Genomic DNA, 15533 nt, shown 5'->3' with positions numbered 1-15533 from the left:
TCATTAATAACAGGAGGAACATCTACAGCACCGATATCAACACCAACATCATCGTCATCTTCATCACAAACGATAACAATGGCTTCAACAATAGTCCAACCAATCAATTCTAATACAGCATCTTCAACAGCAAATACAATTAAAGATAACAATAATGTTAATACTAACACGACGAATAGTAATAGCACGTCAAAAATTAATAATTTTTCAAAAGATGAAACTGATCGTTCAATAAAATTAGAAAATGTTGACATCATTAACAATAATAATGAAAGTAAAATTCACTCAACATTGACATCACCATCGTCAAGTGAAGATAAATTAAATCAAAATATTGGTAATTTTAAAACGAAATCATTGAGTAATGATAATTTTTCAACAACAACAGCAACTTCAGCTGGCGTTGATACTTCAAACATTTTGTCAGCAAATACAGCAATAACAACAACATCGTCAACAAATACAACAAGTAATATCGGAAATAACTCAATAAATAATAGCAATAATAATAATACTAGTACTAATAATGTCAACAATAATAATAATAATAGTAATAATAATAATAACAATACTAATAATAATAAAAGAAATATTGTTAATAGCGCTAATACTAAAAAATTAGATTGTGATATTAATATGTCGAATGGTACAGCAAATAGTTCGCAAACAGAATCTTCTCAAATTACACCTAATACGGGATCAGGATCATCGATAACAAATAATTCTAAAAATGATAGTGATGCGGTAACATCAACTGATGAATCTAATCATTCTATAGGTACTCAATCTAATTTATTAAATAATAAATCAAAAGATGGTGAAAATGTTAATAATAGTAGCATAGCAATTACAAAATCAAATTCAGCTTCAGCAGCTACTCCATCTTTAATTAATAGCAATAATACAGGTGTTAATTTTCAATCATCGACAACATCATCATCTGTTAGCTCGTTAATATCATATAATGATGGACAATGGTCACCTCAGAATCGTGATGGTAATAAAGTTTATAACCGTAGTCAATTATTATCACTACGTCATGTACCATTATCAAATGTTAAACCTCCAGTAACTAGTAAAGTAGCCCAAATGATATCAACGAGTGCACGTCCACCACAACCAAATTTAATGCCAATGTTTGCACGTACTTCTAATAATAAACGTAATCAATCTATGGGTAATCCAATGCCATCTGGTTCATCTAGTTCATTAGGTGCTAATACATTTTCGAAAAATCATTCAACGTCTATAGTCAATCCAAAAAACAATTTTAAAGGTAGTAAAAGTGGTGAAATACATGTAAGTTTATCGTTACGGGAAGATGTTAAATTAAATGAAACTGAAAATGCATGGCGTCCATCGCATTTAATAAGTGACATGACAGCTGATGAACGTAATAAAGAGGAGTTAAAACGTAAAGTACGTGGTATATTGAATAAATTAACACCAGAAAAATTTGATCCTTTAGTTGCTCAAATAATTGAACTACAAATTGATACTGTTGAACAAGTAAATGATGTAATGGTATTAGTATTTGAAAAAGCGATTGACGAACCAAATTTTTCACAAGAATATGCAAAATTATGTGCTCGTTTAGCTAAAGACTTGAATATTGCAACTGATAAACAGGCATCGACAAAAAATTTAGCAATATTTCGTAATACCTTGTTAGATAAAACTGAACGTGAATTTACAGAAAATGTTACTAATCAAGAATCAAAAGAACGTCGTTTACGTCCAATTAAAGAAAAATTAAAAGAATGTCAAGATCCAGAAAAGAAATTAGAATTGCAAGTTCAATTAGAAGAGGAAGAACGTAAAATTCGTAGACGTAGCGGTGGCACCGTACGTTTTATTGGTGAATTATTTAAATTATCAATGTTAACTGGTAATATAATGAGATCTTGTATAACTCAATTATTGGATCCATCATCTGAAGATAAACTAGAATGTTTATGTAAATTATTAACAACTGTGGGTCAAAAATATGAAACATGTCATGATGCAAGATCAAAAAATAAAGTTTTGTCTTTAGATAATGTTGTTGAGAAAATGCAAAATATTGTTGATCGTAAAGAAGGTACTAAAATAAGTAGTAGAATACGTTTTATGCTTCAAGATGTTATTGATTTACGTAAAAATCGTTGGATATCAACACGTACAGATACACCAAAAACAATGGATCAAATTCAAAAGGAAGCTAAGAATGAACAAATTTCAAATCAGTATATGAATTATAGTAATTCAATTCTTGGTAGTAGTGGTAATGCTGGTAATAGTGGCTCTGGTAATAATAATACTGGCAATAATAAAAAAGATAATGATTCTGTCGGCAGACGTGGTGGTAATACATTTGGTAGTGGTTCTGTTAGTGGTTATGGTTCCGGATCTGGTGTTAGTTCACAAATGTCGTATGGTGGTAATAGCGGTAGTGGTAATCGTGGTGGTAATAATGATTATTATAATAAAAATCGCAATAGTAATAACCAACAACAAGATGGCGATGCATGGTTTACTCAAACATCAAAAGGTAAAGCTGTCGATGCGAATAAATTAGGACAAATGTCAAATGTAAGCTTTATTTATTTTTTGTTTTCTCTTATTGTTTAATTCAAACTCATTTGTTTTTTAAATTTTATGCCTATAAAAAAAATCATTTAATGTAAAATGGGTGTTATTTGAAAATTCGTATCGAATTCTGAATTTTAATATTAAATTATTATTGTCTTATTATACAAATTTGTATCTTATTATACAAATGCCACCAAGTTATTTAATTTTGAAACTAAGGTAATTTCATTAAATTGGTTTCTTCGAAATTTTTCTCGGTTCGATCACTCTGTTTTGTAAAATATGAATATATCAATGTTATATTTATCATAAAAAATCTTATTTTGAAACGAATTTTCAAGTGTAAATCGCTTTTCATCTCATTTTCTTTCTTAAATATTTATTCCTAATTTTTTTTAATTAATTTTGGTTTACATTTAAAAATTTAAATTTATTCATAACGTAATTTTTTATTTGATTATAATTGTAAAAAAAAATAGCTAAATTATGATGATACTGGTGATACAAAATTGGGTGCATACACACAATTCATGTGGAACAATAGACCAGCATCAACATCAAATTCGTTTGCTGCTTTATCTGGTTTAGATTCAAATAAGAATAGTAATAGTGGACCACGGAGTAAAGGTTCATTCAATAAAAGTTCAATGGAAAGAGATCGTTATGGTAAATATGAAAAAAATTCTTTTTTCTTTCCTTCTAATTTTAAATTCCTTTTTTGTTTTTAGGTTCAACTCATGGATCTAGAGAATCTTCATCATCTAGAAATCAATCAAATAATCGTAATGATATGAATGACAGATTGAGAGGTGATCGTGATATAAGAGATAGAAACGATCGTAGCGATCGTTCAGCATCAGGTATAGCCATGCAGAAAACGTCTAGTCAACAAAATTATAATTTATCAAGCACATCGGTATCTTCGAATTCATCATCTAGACCTTCGTCAAAGGTTTGTTTTTTATATTTTAAATTTTAAAACTTAGGAATATTTTAAATGAATTTCATATTTTTCTTTCCAGGTAATTGCAACGAATATTCAAGGTAACACTGTTCAGACACAAGCAACTCAACAACAGCAATTTGATCCAGTTGAAGATTGTCCAAATTCATTTTTGGCAGCGCTAAAACAAATTGTTGATATAAAATTAGAAGATGAAGAAATGGATTTAATTGATCCAATTGTATTAAATTTTCCTGAAACAAAACGTTGGGGTTTTTTTTATTATATATTATATAATTATTTACATATGGGTCAAGTGAAATGTTTACATAGGAAACATTTAGCACATATTACAGAATATCTGTTAAAGAAGAATATAACTACTTTAGAGGATATTAAAAAAGGCATGTTAGAATTTAGTCCATTTGCAGCTGATGTTCGTATTGATGTTCCTGATGCATGGCAATATATTTTTGAATATTTTGGTAAATGATTATTGTTAATAATAATATTGCATAATTTGTATTTATTATTGCATACATATTTATGTTTATAGGACCTTTGATACATAAGAAAATTCTAAATATAAATGATATATGGAATGATACCTTAAAAGAAACAGATCAAGGTACAAAATTCCTTAAGCATTTTATTTTGTATTGCACCAAAGAAATTGGACCGAATTATATGCAGCAATTATGGAGGGCCCAAAATTTAAAATGGACAGATTTTATTAATGAAAGTGATGTTAAAAAATTCATTGAAGAAAATGTACGTGTTGCAATATTATAATTTAATATTTTATTTTATTCAATTAATTAATGATAATTATTCCAACTATTCCATTTTTTATAAATCTTTTATATCTTTTTTTTTAGAAATTTCAATTCATTGAATCAAATATTCGATATGAAGTTACTAGAGAAGAAGATATTAATAAGGTTTTGGGTCGTGTTAGAGAATTATTGAAGGAAAACACAAGTTATGATGAAATAATTGATTATTTATCGGTAATAAACTTTATTTAGTTATATTTTTAGTAGACCTCTTGCTTATATATATGTATATATATATGTAAATTTATTTTTAGGCAAATATAAATATAATCACTCCTAATAAAGAATTTATACGTGGTTTGACAACGGAATTAATAAATTACAGTATATCAACTGTGAAAAATACTTATAAATTAGATAAGCAACGTTTTAAAGATGTATGTTCCCGACTTTTGGAGCGTTATATTGATTCAAAAGCTGCAAATGAAATGGAATGTTTATATGCTGTACAATTAATAGGGCATCACTTAGAGCATCCACCAGGTATAAATAATATGAGATAATTCCGTATTTTGTTTTTTTTATATAGTCATTGAAACTCTTGGATATTGCCAAGTTTTTTCTTCAAGTACAATAAAAAAATTAAAATACGAATTTTAAATTTACTTTTAGTTCTTTTAAATAGAGTTTTTTTGAAGAAGAAAATTATCAATTCCTTTCTTTTTTTTCACAAGAAAAAAAAGAAAGGAATTGATAATTTTTAATTTTTATAATAATAAATAATATTGCAATATTTGATAATTTATATTTTTTTCTTTAAAATTAAAACAGGGCTTCTTTATGACATATTCTGTCAATTATATGATTTAGATATAATTAATCAAGATTCCTTTCATTGTTGGTTGAACTCAGACAAAGAACAAGCTGGAAAAGGTAACATTAATTTTACTTAAATATATATTAGCATAAATGAAGTAATATATAGATAGTGCACGTAAAACAAAAATTTTCAAAGCATGTTTTCTATTGCATAAGACCCCTTAAACCAGTTATGTCAAACATGCGGCCTGCAGTTCTTGATCCCGCGGCCGTAACGATTTTTGAAAATTTTGAAATTTAATTCTTATAATTTTCTTACAAATATTGATTTAGATCAATTTTGAAAAGTGGAAAGCGACTTATATAAATCATATACTTATATATTTGAACCAGTTTTATTTTCTTATATTTGTGAACAGTAAGTTAAGTAACGTAAATTCGAAGTTTTCCGAATATTCTAACTAGAAAAAATTATTTAAAACCGAATTTGATTTTTAGATTTTGATAGAGATTTCAAAATGTATTTAACCTATTTACTTTTCCATTTTCTATTGATATTGAAACACTCGACTCACATTAACAATTTAAATCGACATTCTGTGCGATTTTGTTTTAAAATAAAAATTTAGAGAAGTGGAAATTACTAAATTTTATAATTATTTACCTATAAATCAATTAAGCGTGTTTTTTTCATGTTCGGAAGCACATATTTCTGTGAACAATTATTTTCGATATTAAAAAATAGTAAAACAGCTGAAAGATCAAGGTTAACAGATCAACATGTTCAACTGCTTTTATATTTTTTTTGTATGACTATAAACTGTATGTTCTATTTTTTGTTATGGTGCGGCACGAATCAACGTGGGCTAACCCTAAAATGGCCCCTGATGATAAATTTGGTACCTGCCTTAAACAAAAAACCAGAACCTAAGATTAAAAGCTATTTCTTTCAGCAGCCTTTTTCCTTTAATGATTTGTATAGTTCTTTAACTCTTTTCAAGAGTTTGTATGTTTGTTTATTGTGACAAAATTTTTTAACAACGGTGCGTATAATGATGCCATTCCACACATAGTTACGCACGCGTATATTGTAATTCCATACACAGATAATATATATGGCATTGGTAAGAAATATAAAATCGTACATCAGATGAAATCAGAAAATCGTAGAACAGATTTTTTTTGTGTCTCTTTTATTCTTATTCCTGTTTATATTTTTTATTTTTGTTTTATTCGCTTAACTTTTTATATTTTTATTTTAATTGATATTATTTTTTATAAACTTTTTTAACATATTTTTTGTTTTTGTTTTATTTTTAGGTGTTGCCGTTAAAGCACTTACTTCATTCTTTAGTGATGTTATAAATAATGAAACTAGCGATGAAAATAATTAGCAGAAATTTTTACTAACTTATTTTTTTTTTTAAAAAGCGTATGAAATTTTGATTGAAAAATTTATTTAAGAAATTAAAAATTTAAATTTTATATATGTGTGTATACGTATATTTATATATATATATGCATGCATATTCATACATTTCATATATATATATATACATACATACATATGTATATGCATATATATTTATGTACACATTTATATTTATTATTTAAAGGTATGAAAAAGAAAAATTATAAATAATAAAAAAGAAAAATTATCAATAATAAAAAAAAATCATTTCGATTCCAATGATAATGATGAAACTATATATATATATAGAAACTATATATATATATATATATATATATATGGTATATATATTTATATGTATATTTATATATATAATATTAAAATGCGCCAAAATATTTATAATTCATGATTCAAATTTCAAATATTCGAATCTATTTGATTTTAAATGGTTTTTTCTTTCGATTTGTAAAAATATTTTGTACGAATTTTGTAATTACATTCATTCCTCGCTATTATGTTCCGGAAATGTTGTCCGCAAATCGAAATTCCGTAAATCGAATCTTTTTACTCACATTACTCTATTATCACATAATTTTTTACCTATACTCATATAGGTACATATATTTCTTGTTAATTTGCAAAAGATATAGTAGAATTTTATTATTATTAAAACATTTGACAACAAGAACCAATTACATACATAAATTCTTCATATTATTTTGCTCGGATCTCTGTTTCATATAAAACATTAGATTATATATACATACATAACCGCAATGGTTTTTATGTATTTACATAATATTAAACATGTATGTATATTTAAACAAAAAATTACATTTTAAAAAAAAATGTAGTTTAAAATTTAAACTACAATTTTTTTTTGCATTTTAAAAGCTTTCCGTAAAAAGAGACTTTGGTTTAATTTTTTGAATTCCGTATAACGAGCTTCCATTAAGCGAGGACTCTTGATTTTAATATATTTGAAATGATTTTCAAAATTTCAAGAAGCGAAACAAAAATGACATTTTTTGTTAAAAAAAAAACAAAAAAAAAATATATATGAATTATTTTCCTTTATAATTGAAAACCTGAAAAAAAAAATTTTTGAGTGCAAAATGTTTTTTCTCAGTGTATCTTTTATAATGGCAACGATCATTCAAAATTGCAGTCAATAAAATTTAAATTGTTTGTTTTGTGTGAAACAATTTATTCGATGTTACATAAAAATTTGTGCCAAATATTTGATACATTGGAAAAAAGGTTGGTTTGTAAACCTTTTTCATTGTTATTATTTTTATTTTTTTTAATTGAATCGTGATTTATATGGCAATTATGTATATATATATATATATATATATATATATATATATATATATATTATTTTTTATGTATATAGGAATATAATATTATTTCTATTATTATTATAATTATTAATTACTATTACGATTGTATAAAATATTTGGATTATAAAATAAAATGAAAAACATTTGATGGATTATTCATAGTAGGAAAAAAGTCCTTATTAGTTTTTTCCCTTTTTTTTAATTTTTAAAAAAATATTTTTTATGTATTTAAATATTATTGCAAAAGAAAACAAACGTAAAAAAACACTAAAAAATAAGTTCAGATTTTTGGTTTATATCAATTTAACGTTGTATAAAAGATATAGATACCTTCTGTTTTTTAAAAAATATATATATATATTTTTTATATTATATATATGTTTTGAATATATATTTTATAATTTAAAACGAGCTTTAGATAATTAAAAAATATTTAAATGAATTTTTTGTGTATGTAATGTGTCTTTATACTGAGATTGTTCGGTTTTATCTTAGTTTAATTGAAAAATATGTTATATATATAACTATTTAAAAAAATTGAAGAAAAAAGTTTGTTACCTATGTAATATGTGTTCTCTTGAATCGAGTTTTTACTGAAAATATTAAAATTTTCAGTATAGATTTTTTTGAAAAATAATTCCAATCACGTGAAATGAAATGCAACATTCAAGAGAAATTAACATGGCGGGTATATAAAGATATTTGATAAAATAAAAACACTGGTTGTTATTTTAAAATTTTTTTGGTTAGTAAAAAATTAATTAATTGCGAGATGATAAAATAGATAATTTTTTTAAAAAATCAATTTCATTTTTGAAATTATGATATAGGCTTCATATGATGTAAATTTCTTATATAAACTTATTTCTTTTTCATTATTATTTTTATTTTCTTTTTATAGAAAAAGGAAATACGTTTTTATAAATGCAGCGTGTTGTAAAAGGACATAACATTGTATTTATCATATAAATCATATATGTTTTTATCATATAAATTTAAAAAGAATGAATTTCAAATATTTTTTCAATCTCAGTATATAAATTATGTGTTGTCATAAACTTATAAATACTTGGTATTTTGATAGCACTATGATAGTTTAGGTACAATGAGATAACAGTTTTGTGTCTCGTTACGTGCCGATGGAATATACCTTTCATTTTCCTACTTGTGGAATACCACTACAAATTGTACGTAAAAAAACAGAAGGATAAATATTTTTGATCGATAAAAATGTAGTTTTTTTTTGGATCTTTTTTTTTTGTTTTCAAAAATTAATATGATCAAATAAATAATTAGTTATATATTTAAAATAAAAGAATTCAATAAATGATACATATATTTAGATATATATATAATACTTTTTTCTTTTGATTTCATTTTTTTTTTATTTCTTTCTAGTTTTTAAGAAAAAAAAAATGGTATAAAGTATGTAAAACCACAAATAAACATGAAGTTACAAAAAAATTAAAGTAAAAAAGCAAATTTGATTAAAAATTTAAGTAAAATAATAATGTAAAATTGCGAAGTTTATATGTATATATATAAACATAAATATATAAGTGTATATTTAATATATGTATACCTATGCATATATATACATATATAACAATGAAGTTATAAAAAAAAGTAAAAAGATTGTTAAGTATATAAGTAAAAAAAAAAAACAAAAAAAAACATAAAAAAATTATATATAACATTTTTTTATATAAATATTTTATATACACAACTATATTATATTGAGAGCAAATGGTATCTTAAAATTAATTTAAAAAACATATATATATAATAAAAACTTAAAAACAAAAATTATATAAATATGTATAAATATATAAAGATATATATAAATTTGAAAAAGAAAATTATATATACATTTATATATGTATACATATTAAATAAATTAGTATATACATATATATATATACATACTAATTAGTTATGTATAATATGAGAGATATGTATATATATAAAAAATAGCACATAATGTAAATTTAAAAATTAAAACAAAACAAAATAAAAAGTTAAAAAAAAAAACGTAAAATTCAAAAAATTACAAAAAAAAAACGCGAAAAAAATTATAAGTAAAATATAAATACAAAATTTGATGAAATTTGAATTGATAAATTTAAAAGAAAAAACTAAAAGAAATTAAAATTGAATAAAATAAAAAAATAAGAAAATTTAATAAAAAATCGATTAAATAAAGTAAAAAATAAAAAAAAAACGTAAAAGAAAATTGAAAACACACCATATACAAACACTGAAAAATATACAAGAGGTATATATGTATATATTCAAAAAATGCATCTATATATTTGTATAAAACAAAAAATATATAAATTCAAAAGTAGTATAAAAATTTAAAAAAAATGAAAAGAGAAAGAAAAAATTTTTTCTCTTACTAAAAATTAATTAATTAAACTTAAAAATAAATTTAAAATGCAATATTTGATTGGTAAAACAAAAAAAAATAAAGATACAAATAACAGCATAATGAAAATAACTTAAAAAAAAGGTTGAGTAAAAAATGAATTTTTTTTTTATAATTCTCCTCTGTGTTAATCGCGAAAAAATGAGTGTTTATTTTTATAAACAATGAATTATAAGACATTATAATATATATTGAGCGCTTATTGTATGCGTTTTTTTTAAATTTTGGTTTTGTTAATTTTTTTTAATTTTTATTAAAACTAAAGAATATATATCACGAATTTCTCCACAAGAAAGAGTTGGTGCATAAACAGACCTCTTTAAAAATACACACTTTTAACATATTCCAAAAAGAAAAAGTTAAAATGCCAATTGAAAAAACAAAAAAAGATGCTCTTTTGAACTTTTTTTAACAATAACATAGTCATAGGATAAAAAGTTTTTTAAAAATACTAATTTTGAAAACGAGCACATAATAATACTGAAAAAAATGAAAAAAATTTAATTAATTTGATTCACAATTAAGCGAAACCATTTTTTTGCGAATTTTTTCAAACTAAAAACATTCAGAAAAACTTATGAGCATACGTCTCTATATATATGCAAATTTTCATTTCAATTATGTATTAAATTATAATGTTATTTTATTGTAACATTATATGTTAAAATTCATCATTTATCAGTTTTTAATATAAAACGAAAATTTATTAAATATTACTTAAATTATGTATTTAAATTTTCTTTTTCTTTTTAGAAAAGTTAATATTCTATTATTTTACATATTTTGAGTAAGTTGTAAATAAAAGTTTTTTAGTTAATTTTTTTTTGTTCAGTCAGACATCCAAATATATTTTGATATTAATAAGAGTTGTGTTGAAAGTTTTGCAATGATTTAAAGATTATGAAATTGTGTATGCTCTAAAAATTTTTTTTGTTAATAAAATTTTAAAAATAAATCAAAAAAGAGAAAACAAATTTCATACTAAATTCAAAAATTAAATGATATCTTACAACACAGATTTGTTATAAATTTGATAACAATAAAAAATGTAAATGTAAATATAAAATTAAAACAAAAATAAATACAATATTAAAAAAAAGAAAGGAAAACAGAAATAGATATTAAATATCCAAAATGAAATTAATTAATAATTAATTACTAGATATTGAAAATGAAATTAATTAATAAAAAATTAAGCAAAAAAAAACAAAATATTGGTGATTTAAAACTTTTTATTTACAAAATAATAGTAATGTGTAAAATTATATAAATGATATTAATTTAAAATATTAAATAAAAATTACCCATACAACATGAATAACTTGAAATAATGGTATTTGAAATTTTTTAAATTTTCATGAACTGAAAACAAGCAATATTTCATTTCATGTGTCTTTATTAGAACATTGGTGAATATTTTTTAATCGTATTAAAGGGAAAAATGCTAAACATTTTTTTTAAAGCATTATTAAATAGGGAACTTGAAATTTGGCACAATGATTATAACAGTATTATAAATTTTAAACGTAAATAAAAAGCAGACGCAGTTGCATTCGGTATAAAAGACCCAATGCATCGACATTACAGCAAATACAATTCGGAAATTCTTGACTTATCGAACCTAAATAAACACAAATTCTTCGAACATTTTCTTCAATCCAAAAAAATTTTTTTTAGTTTGTTATTTTACAAAAAATGTTTATTTACTTATATAAATTTGTAAGTAGTAACAGGTTTTTGTGATAATTAATTTTCGTTCTTGTATTTTTTAAAAGCAAAAATTAAAATTAAAAAAAAAAAACTTGTTTTGAAATAGAAAAAGTTATTTAGAATTGCAATAATAAAAATTTAAAGAAAAAAATATTAGATTTGATCCATCTTTTAAAAGGACATTACCAAATCTCTTCTGGGGCTGTTAGTGGAAAATATCTAACAATAAATTTCATTAACTTTCATGTTGATATAATACAATATATGGTTAACGATTTTAATTAAAAATCTAGTGTCAATCAAATATGGACAGGAATTTCTTCCCAAGCCTCTGCTAATTGTGGTTACTTTTTTTTAACGTGAATTATCATCCATTTTGACATAATCAACTCTTTAAGCTAAAATATACCATTATTTTATATATCACTGATTTTAAACTTTTTTCTTTCGAATTATCGAAAAACTTATCGACTGCGCAAAATTATTTTCTGAATTAATTTTTGTTTTCCAATTACACAGTTACACTATTTTCTTTTTTTGAATAAAAAAAAAATTATTTTAAGTTGAAAAAAGTAACAAACAAATCTGAATTCATGAAAAAAAAGTTTCTTTTATTTTGTCATACACGAAATTCTGTAATACACAAAAGTTTCTATTGTTGGAACTTATAAAATAAATCGAATGAAAAATAAAATAAAGCTAAATTAAAAATGGTTTAAACAATGCAAAATACACACAGCTGCTTAAAAAATGTGTAGAAATAAAAAAGAATTATTATATTACATTGAAAAAACAAACACAATATTTATATATATATATATATATATATACATACGTTTATTAATTATAAAACTGTAATACATATTGTGTTATAAATTAATATGAAATACTAAAAAATAAAGATTTATTTGAACAAGCAAAACAAGACATTTAAATAAAAATAATTAAAAACTTAGAAAAATACAAAAAAAACACAAAAATATAATTAAATTATGTAAAACCATAATAGAAAAAATATGTGTGTATGTATATACATATATATATATAATTTTATTTATATATATATTTATATAATATAAAAATGAGAAAAGAAAAACTAATTATACAATAATTACTAAAGCTAAAAATAACTAAAGTAAAACCGAGTAAACAAATATTTAGTAAAAAAAAAGATCGATAAAGAAATCTGAAAGAAGAAGCAAAATCAAAAGTTCTCTGAAAATATCATTAAGAATTAAATAAAAAACTAAACTTTGTATTAAAATCAATAATTTTTAGTGAAAATACACAAAAAAAAATAAGAAGTATGTTTATATATATATATATATACATATATATATATAGTATATTAAATGTATAGCTAAATAAAAATAAATTGAATTAAACCAAAAATAAAAGGAAATTAGAAAATTTTAAAGAAAATCAAAAAAGATATTGTCAAGTAAAATATAATATGTACATACATATATACCAATATACATCCACACATCGCGTATAAATATACATATGATTATATATAAGTCAGATATGTATATATATATTATGTAAACAAAATATTATTTACAAGATCGGGACAGAAAAAGAAATAAATAAAAAAATATTTCGTGCACACACTCCACATACACACACACACATTATCAGAGCGAACCGTTAAAGAGAGGGAGAAAAATAAAAAAAAAAGAAAGGAAAAAAAAGGGAAAAAATAAACCTTTAATATTATAAAAATAAAAATATAATAACAATCATTAAACAAAAAAAAGAAAGAATAAAAACAGTTAAAAGAAAATTGAAATAAACATTTATTATAAAAGATTTAAAAAAAAATTGCATTTTATTCAGTTTAAGCCGGATTCATTGGTTCGTCTTTTTGAGCTGAGCTATTTAAAACCGAACTATTTTTTCTCTTGATTGTTCATTGGTTCGTCTGAATTTCTTTTTTTGTTATAGTCCATTTATTTATTTTTTGACAAGAATTGTATGTAATTGTAATAGTTCAGTACATGTAAATTTGACGTTTTAGAAAAACCCCCGCATTAAAGTTGAAGTTGATTCAACTTTTTGAGAGAGAGAAAAAGAGCTGTACTTAAAAATAAAGAGAATATTCAAAATCCAAATTTATTCAGCTCGTCGTTTAACTGACGAACCAATGAATCCAGCTTTACAGTAAAACGGTAAGTAATATCGAACTGCTTATCTTCATACATAAATCTATATTGGTTGGTGCTCAAAACCACGGCTGATAAAAAAGATCAATCATTGTCAAATTTTTCAATTCTCAAAATTTAAAATTCAATCTTTTTCTACTAAAGTTTTACTATTAAAGCATTAGAAAATTGATTTAAAAAAAGTCTTCCAGGTTCTGTTAATTTTTTTAAGTTTTCAATAAATGCTACATTCCAAAAAAAAAAACGTACAATTTTTTCGAAATGAGTTGAGTTTACTTCAAATTTGTTGAAAACGCAATTATTTCAGGGCATAAATGCAAATTTGGATGACAGAGGTTTGGAAAAATACGTACAAAATAGAAAAAACCGAAAAGTAGAGACAACATTAATAATGTATTTTAATAATAAAAAGTGGATTACCAAAAGTCAAAATTCAAGATTGTTGAACTGTTTGCAGATGACATTTTAAGATAAATTTCAAATTAACTTAATTTAAATAATTTACTTTAGTAAATCTTTAATGTCCATTTTAATGTTAAAAATCACTTTTGCAATGAAATTTTTTAAACTGCTCATATGCTAAAGCTTTTTTAAAATTTTACTTGCACCATGACTACAGAACATTCTCCAAAACAGTACTTCAAAAACGAATATTACAAATTTGTAGTTCATAAATAAAACACATACTGCATGTCAAATCTAACTAAGAACTGAAATACCCAAAAAGCCCTAAGCTTGCTAATTATGTATAATGCACATATAGGCCCTTTCCCAGTATGTCAAAGATTTGACGATCATGTCAATCACGTCAATCGCTTGATTTAGCAAATGACAATCACCTGTAATTTGAGCAATTTTCAAACAAATCACTTATGCATTAGCCTTTAAAAACATGCGAAAAAAAAACTAAAATGACAATCAATTGCGTTAGCAACATATGTTGGGATTTATGACGCTAGCGTCATGTTGCCTTGGGATTCATGACTAACGTCAGTTGCATGCATTTGACGATACTGGGAAAGGCCCATAATCACATACGTATATATCTATATATTTTTCATAAAATTCATTGCATATGTATAATCGCAAAGTAATCGATGCAGCATCGATGTGTAATCATGTAAAAATCATGTATGAAAATGCATCAATAGAGGATTTTTATTTATTCAGTTCTAGAATAGTTCTAGCTTGTAGTACGTTCGAAAATTACATACACTGAAAATATAGATCATTCGGAAATTACTGGCTGCAATAAAGTGCGTTCGAAAATTCAATCTGCAATAAAGAAAAGTTAGAAATGTAGCGCAGACTTCTAATATAAATTTTGTCGCTGCCATATGAAATTTATTTGTTTTTTTAAAATTGAA

The 15533-nt window shown here is 23.2% G+C and overlaps 1 protein-coding gene across 6 annotated transcripts in view; it reads left to right on the top strand.

Annotated features, from left to right (window-relative positions):
- The window catches only part of LOC129607121 (eukaryotic translation initiation factor 4 gamma), an 81517-nt gene extending 67757 nt beyond the window's left edge, over nucleotides 1–13760 (top strand). For all 6 annotated transcript variants that reach the window (XM_055517899.1, XM_055517889.1, XM_055517881.1 and 3 more), the window contains 9 exons: nucleotides 14–2571; nucleotides 3051–3237; nucleotides 3300–3523; nucleotides 3594–3999; nucleotides 4071–4285; nucleotides 4393–4524; nucleotides 4605–4833; nucleotides 5122–5223; nucleotides 6430–13760. In XM_055517899.1, the coding sequence (XP_055373874.1) occupies nucleotides 14–2571; nucleotides 3051–3237; nucleotides 3300–3523; nucleotides 3594–3999; nucleotides 4071–4285; nucleotides 4393–4524; nucleotides 4605–4833; nucleotides 5122–5223; nucleotides 6430–6503 (4127 nt within the window). In that variant the 3' untranslated portion in view covers nucleotides 6504–13760. The remainder of the gene's footprint in view (nucleotides 1–13; nucleotides 2572–3050; nucleotides 3238–3299; nucleotides 3524–3593; nucleotides 4000–4070; nucleotides 4286–4392; nucleotides 4525–4604; nucleotides 4834–5121; nucleotides 5224–6429) is intronic.
- Nucleotides 13761–15533: the final 1773 nt, after the last annotated feature.

The sequence above is a fragment of the Condylostylus longicornis genome, unplaced genomic scaffold, assembly GCF_029603195.1.
Source record: "Condylostylus longicornis isolate FDR11 unplaced genomic scaffold, ASM2960319v2 ptg000003l, whole genome shotgun sequence".
NCBI classification, from domain to species: Eukaryota; Metazoa; Arthropoda; class Insecta; order Diptera; family Dolichopodidae; genus Condylostylus; species Condylostylus longicornis.
This window is presented reverse-complemented; position numbering and strand designations above follow the sequence as displayed.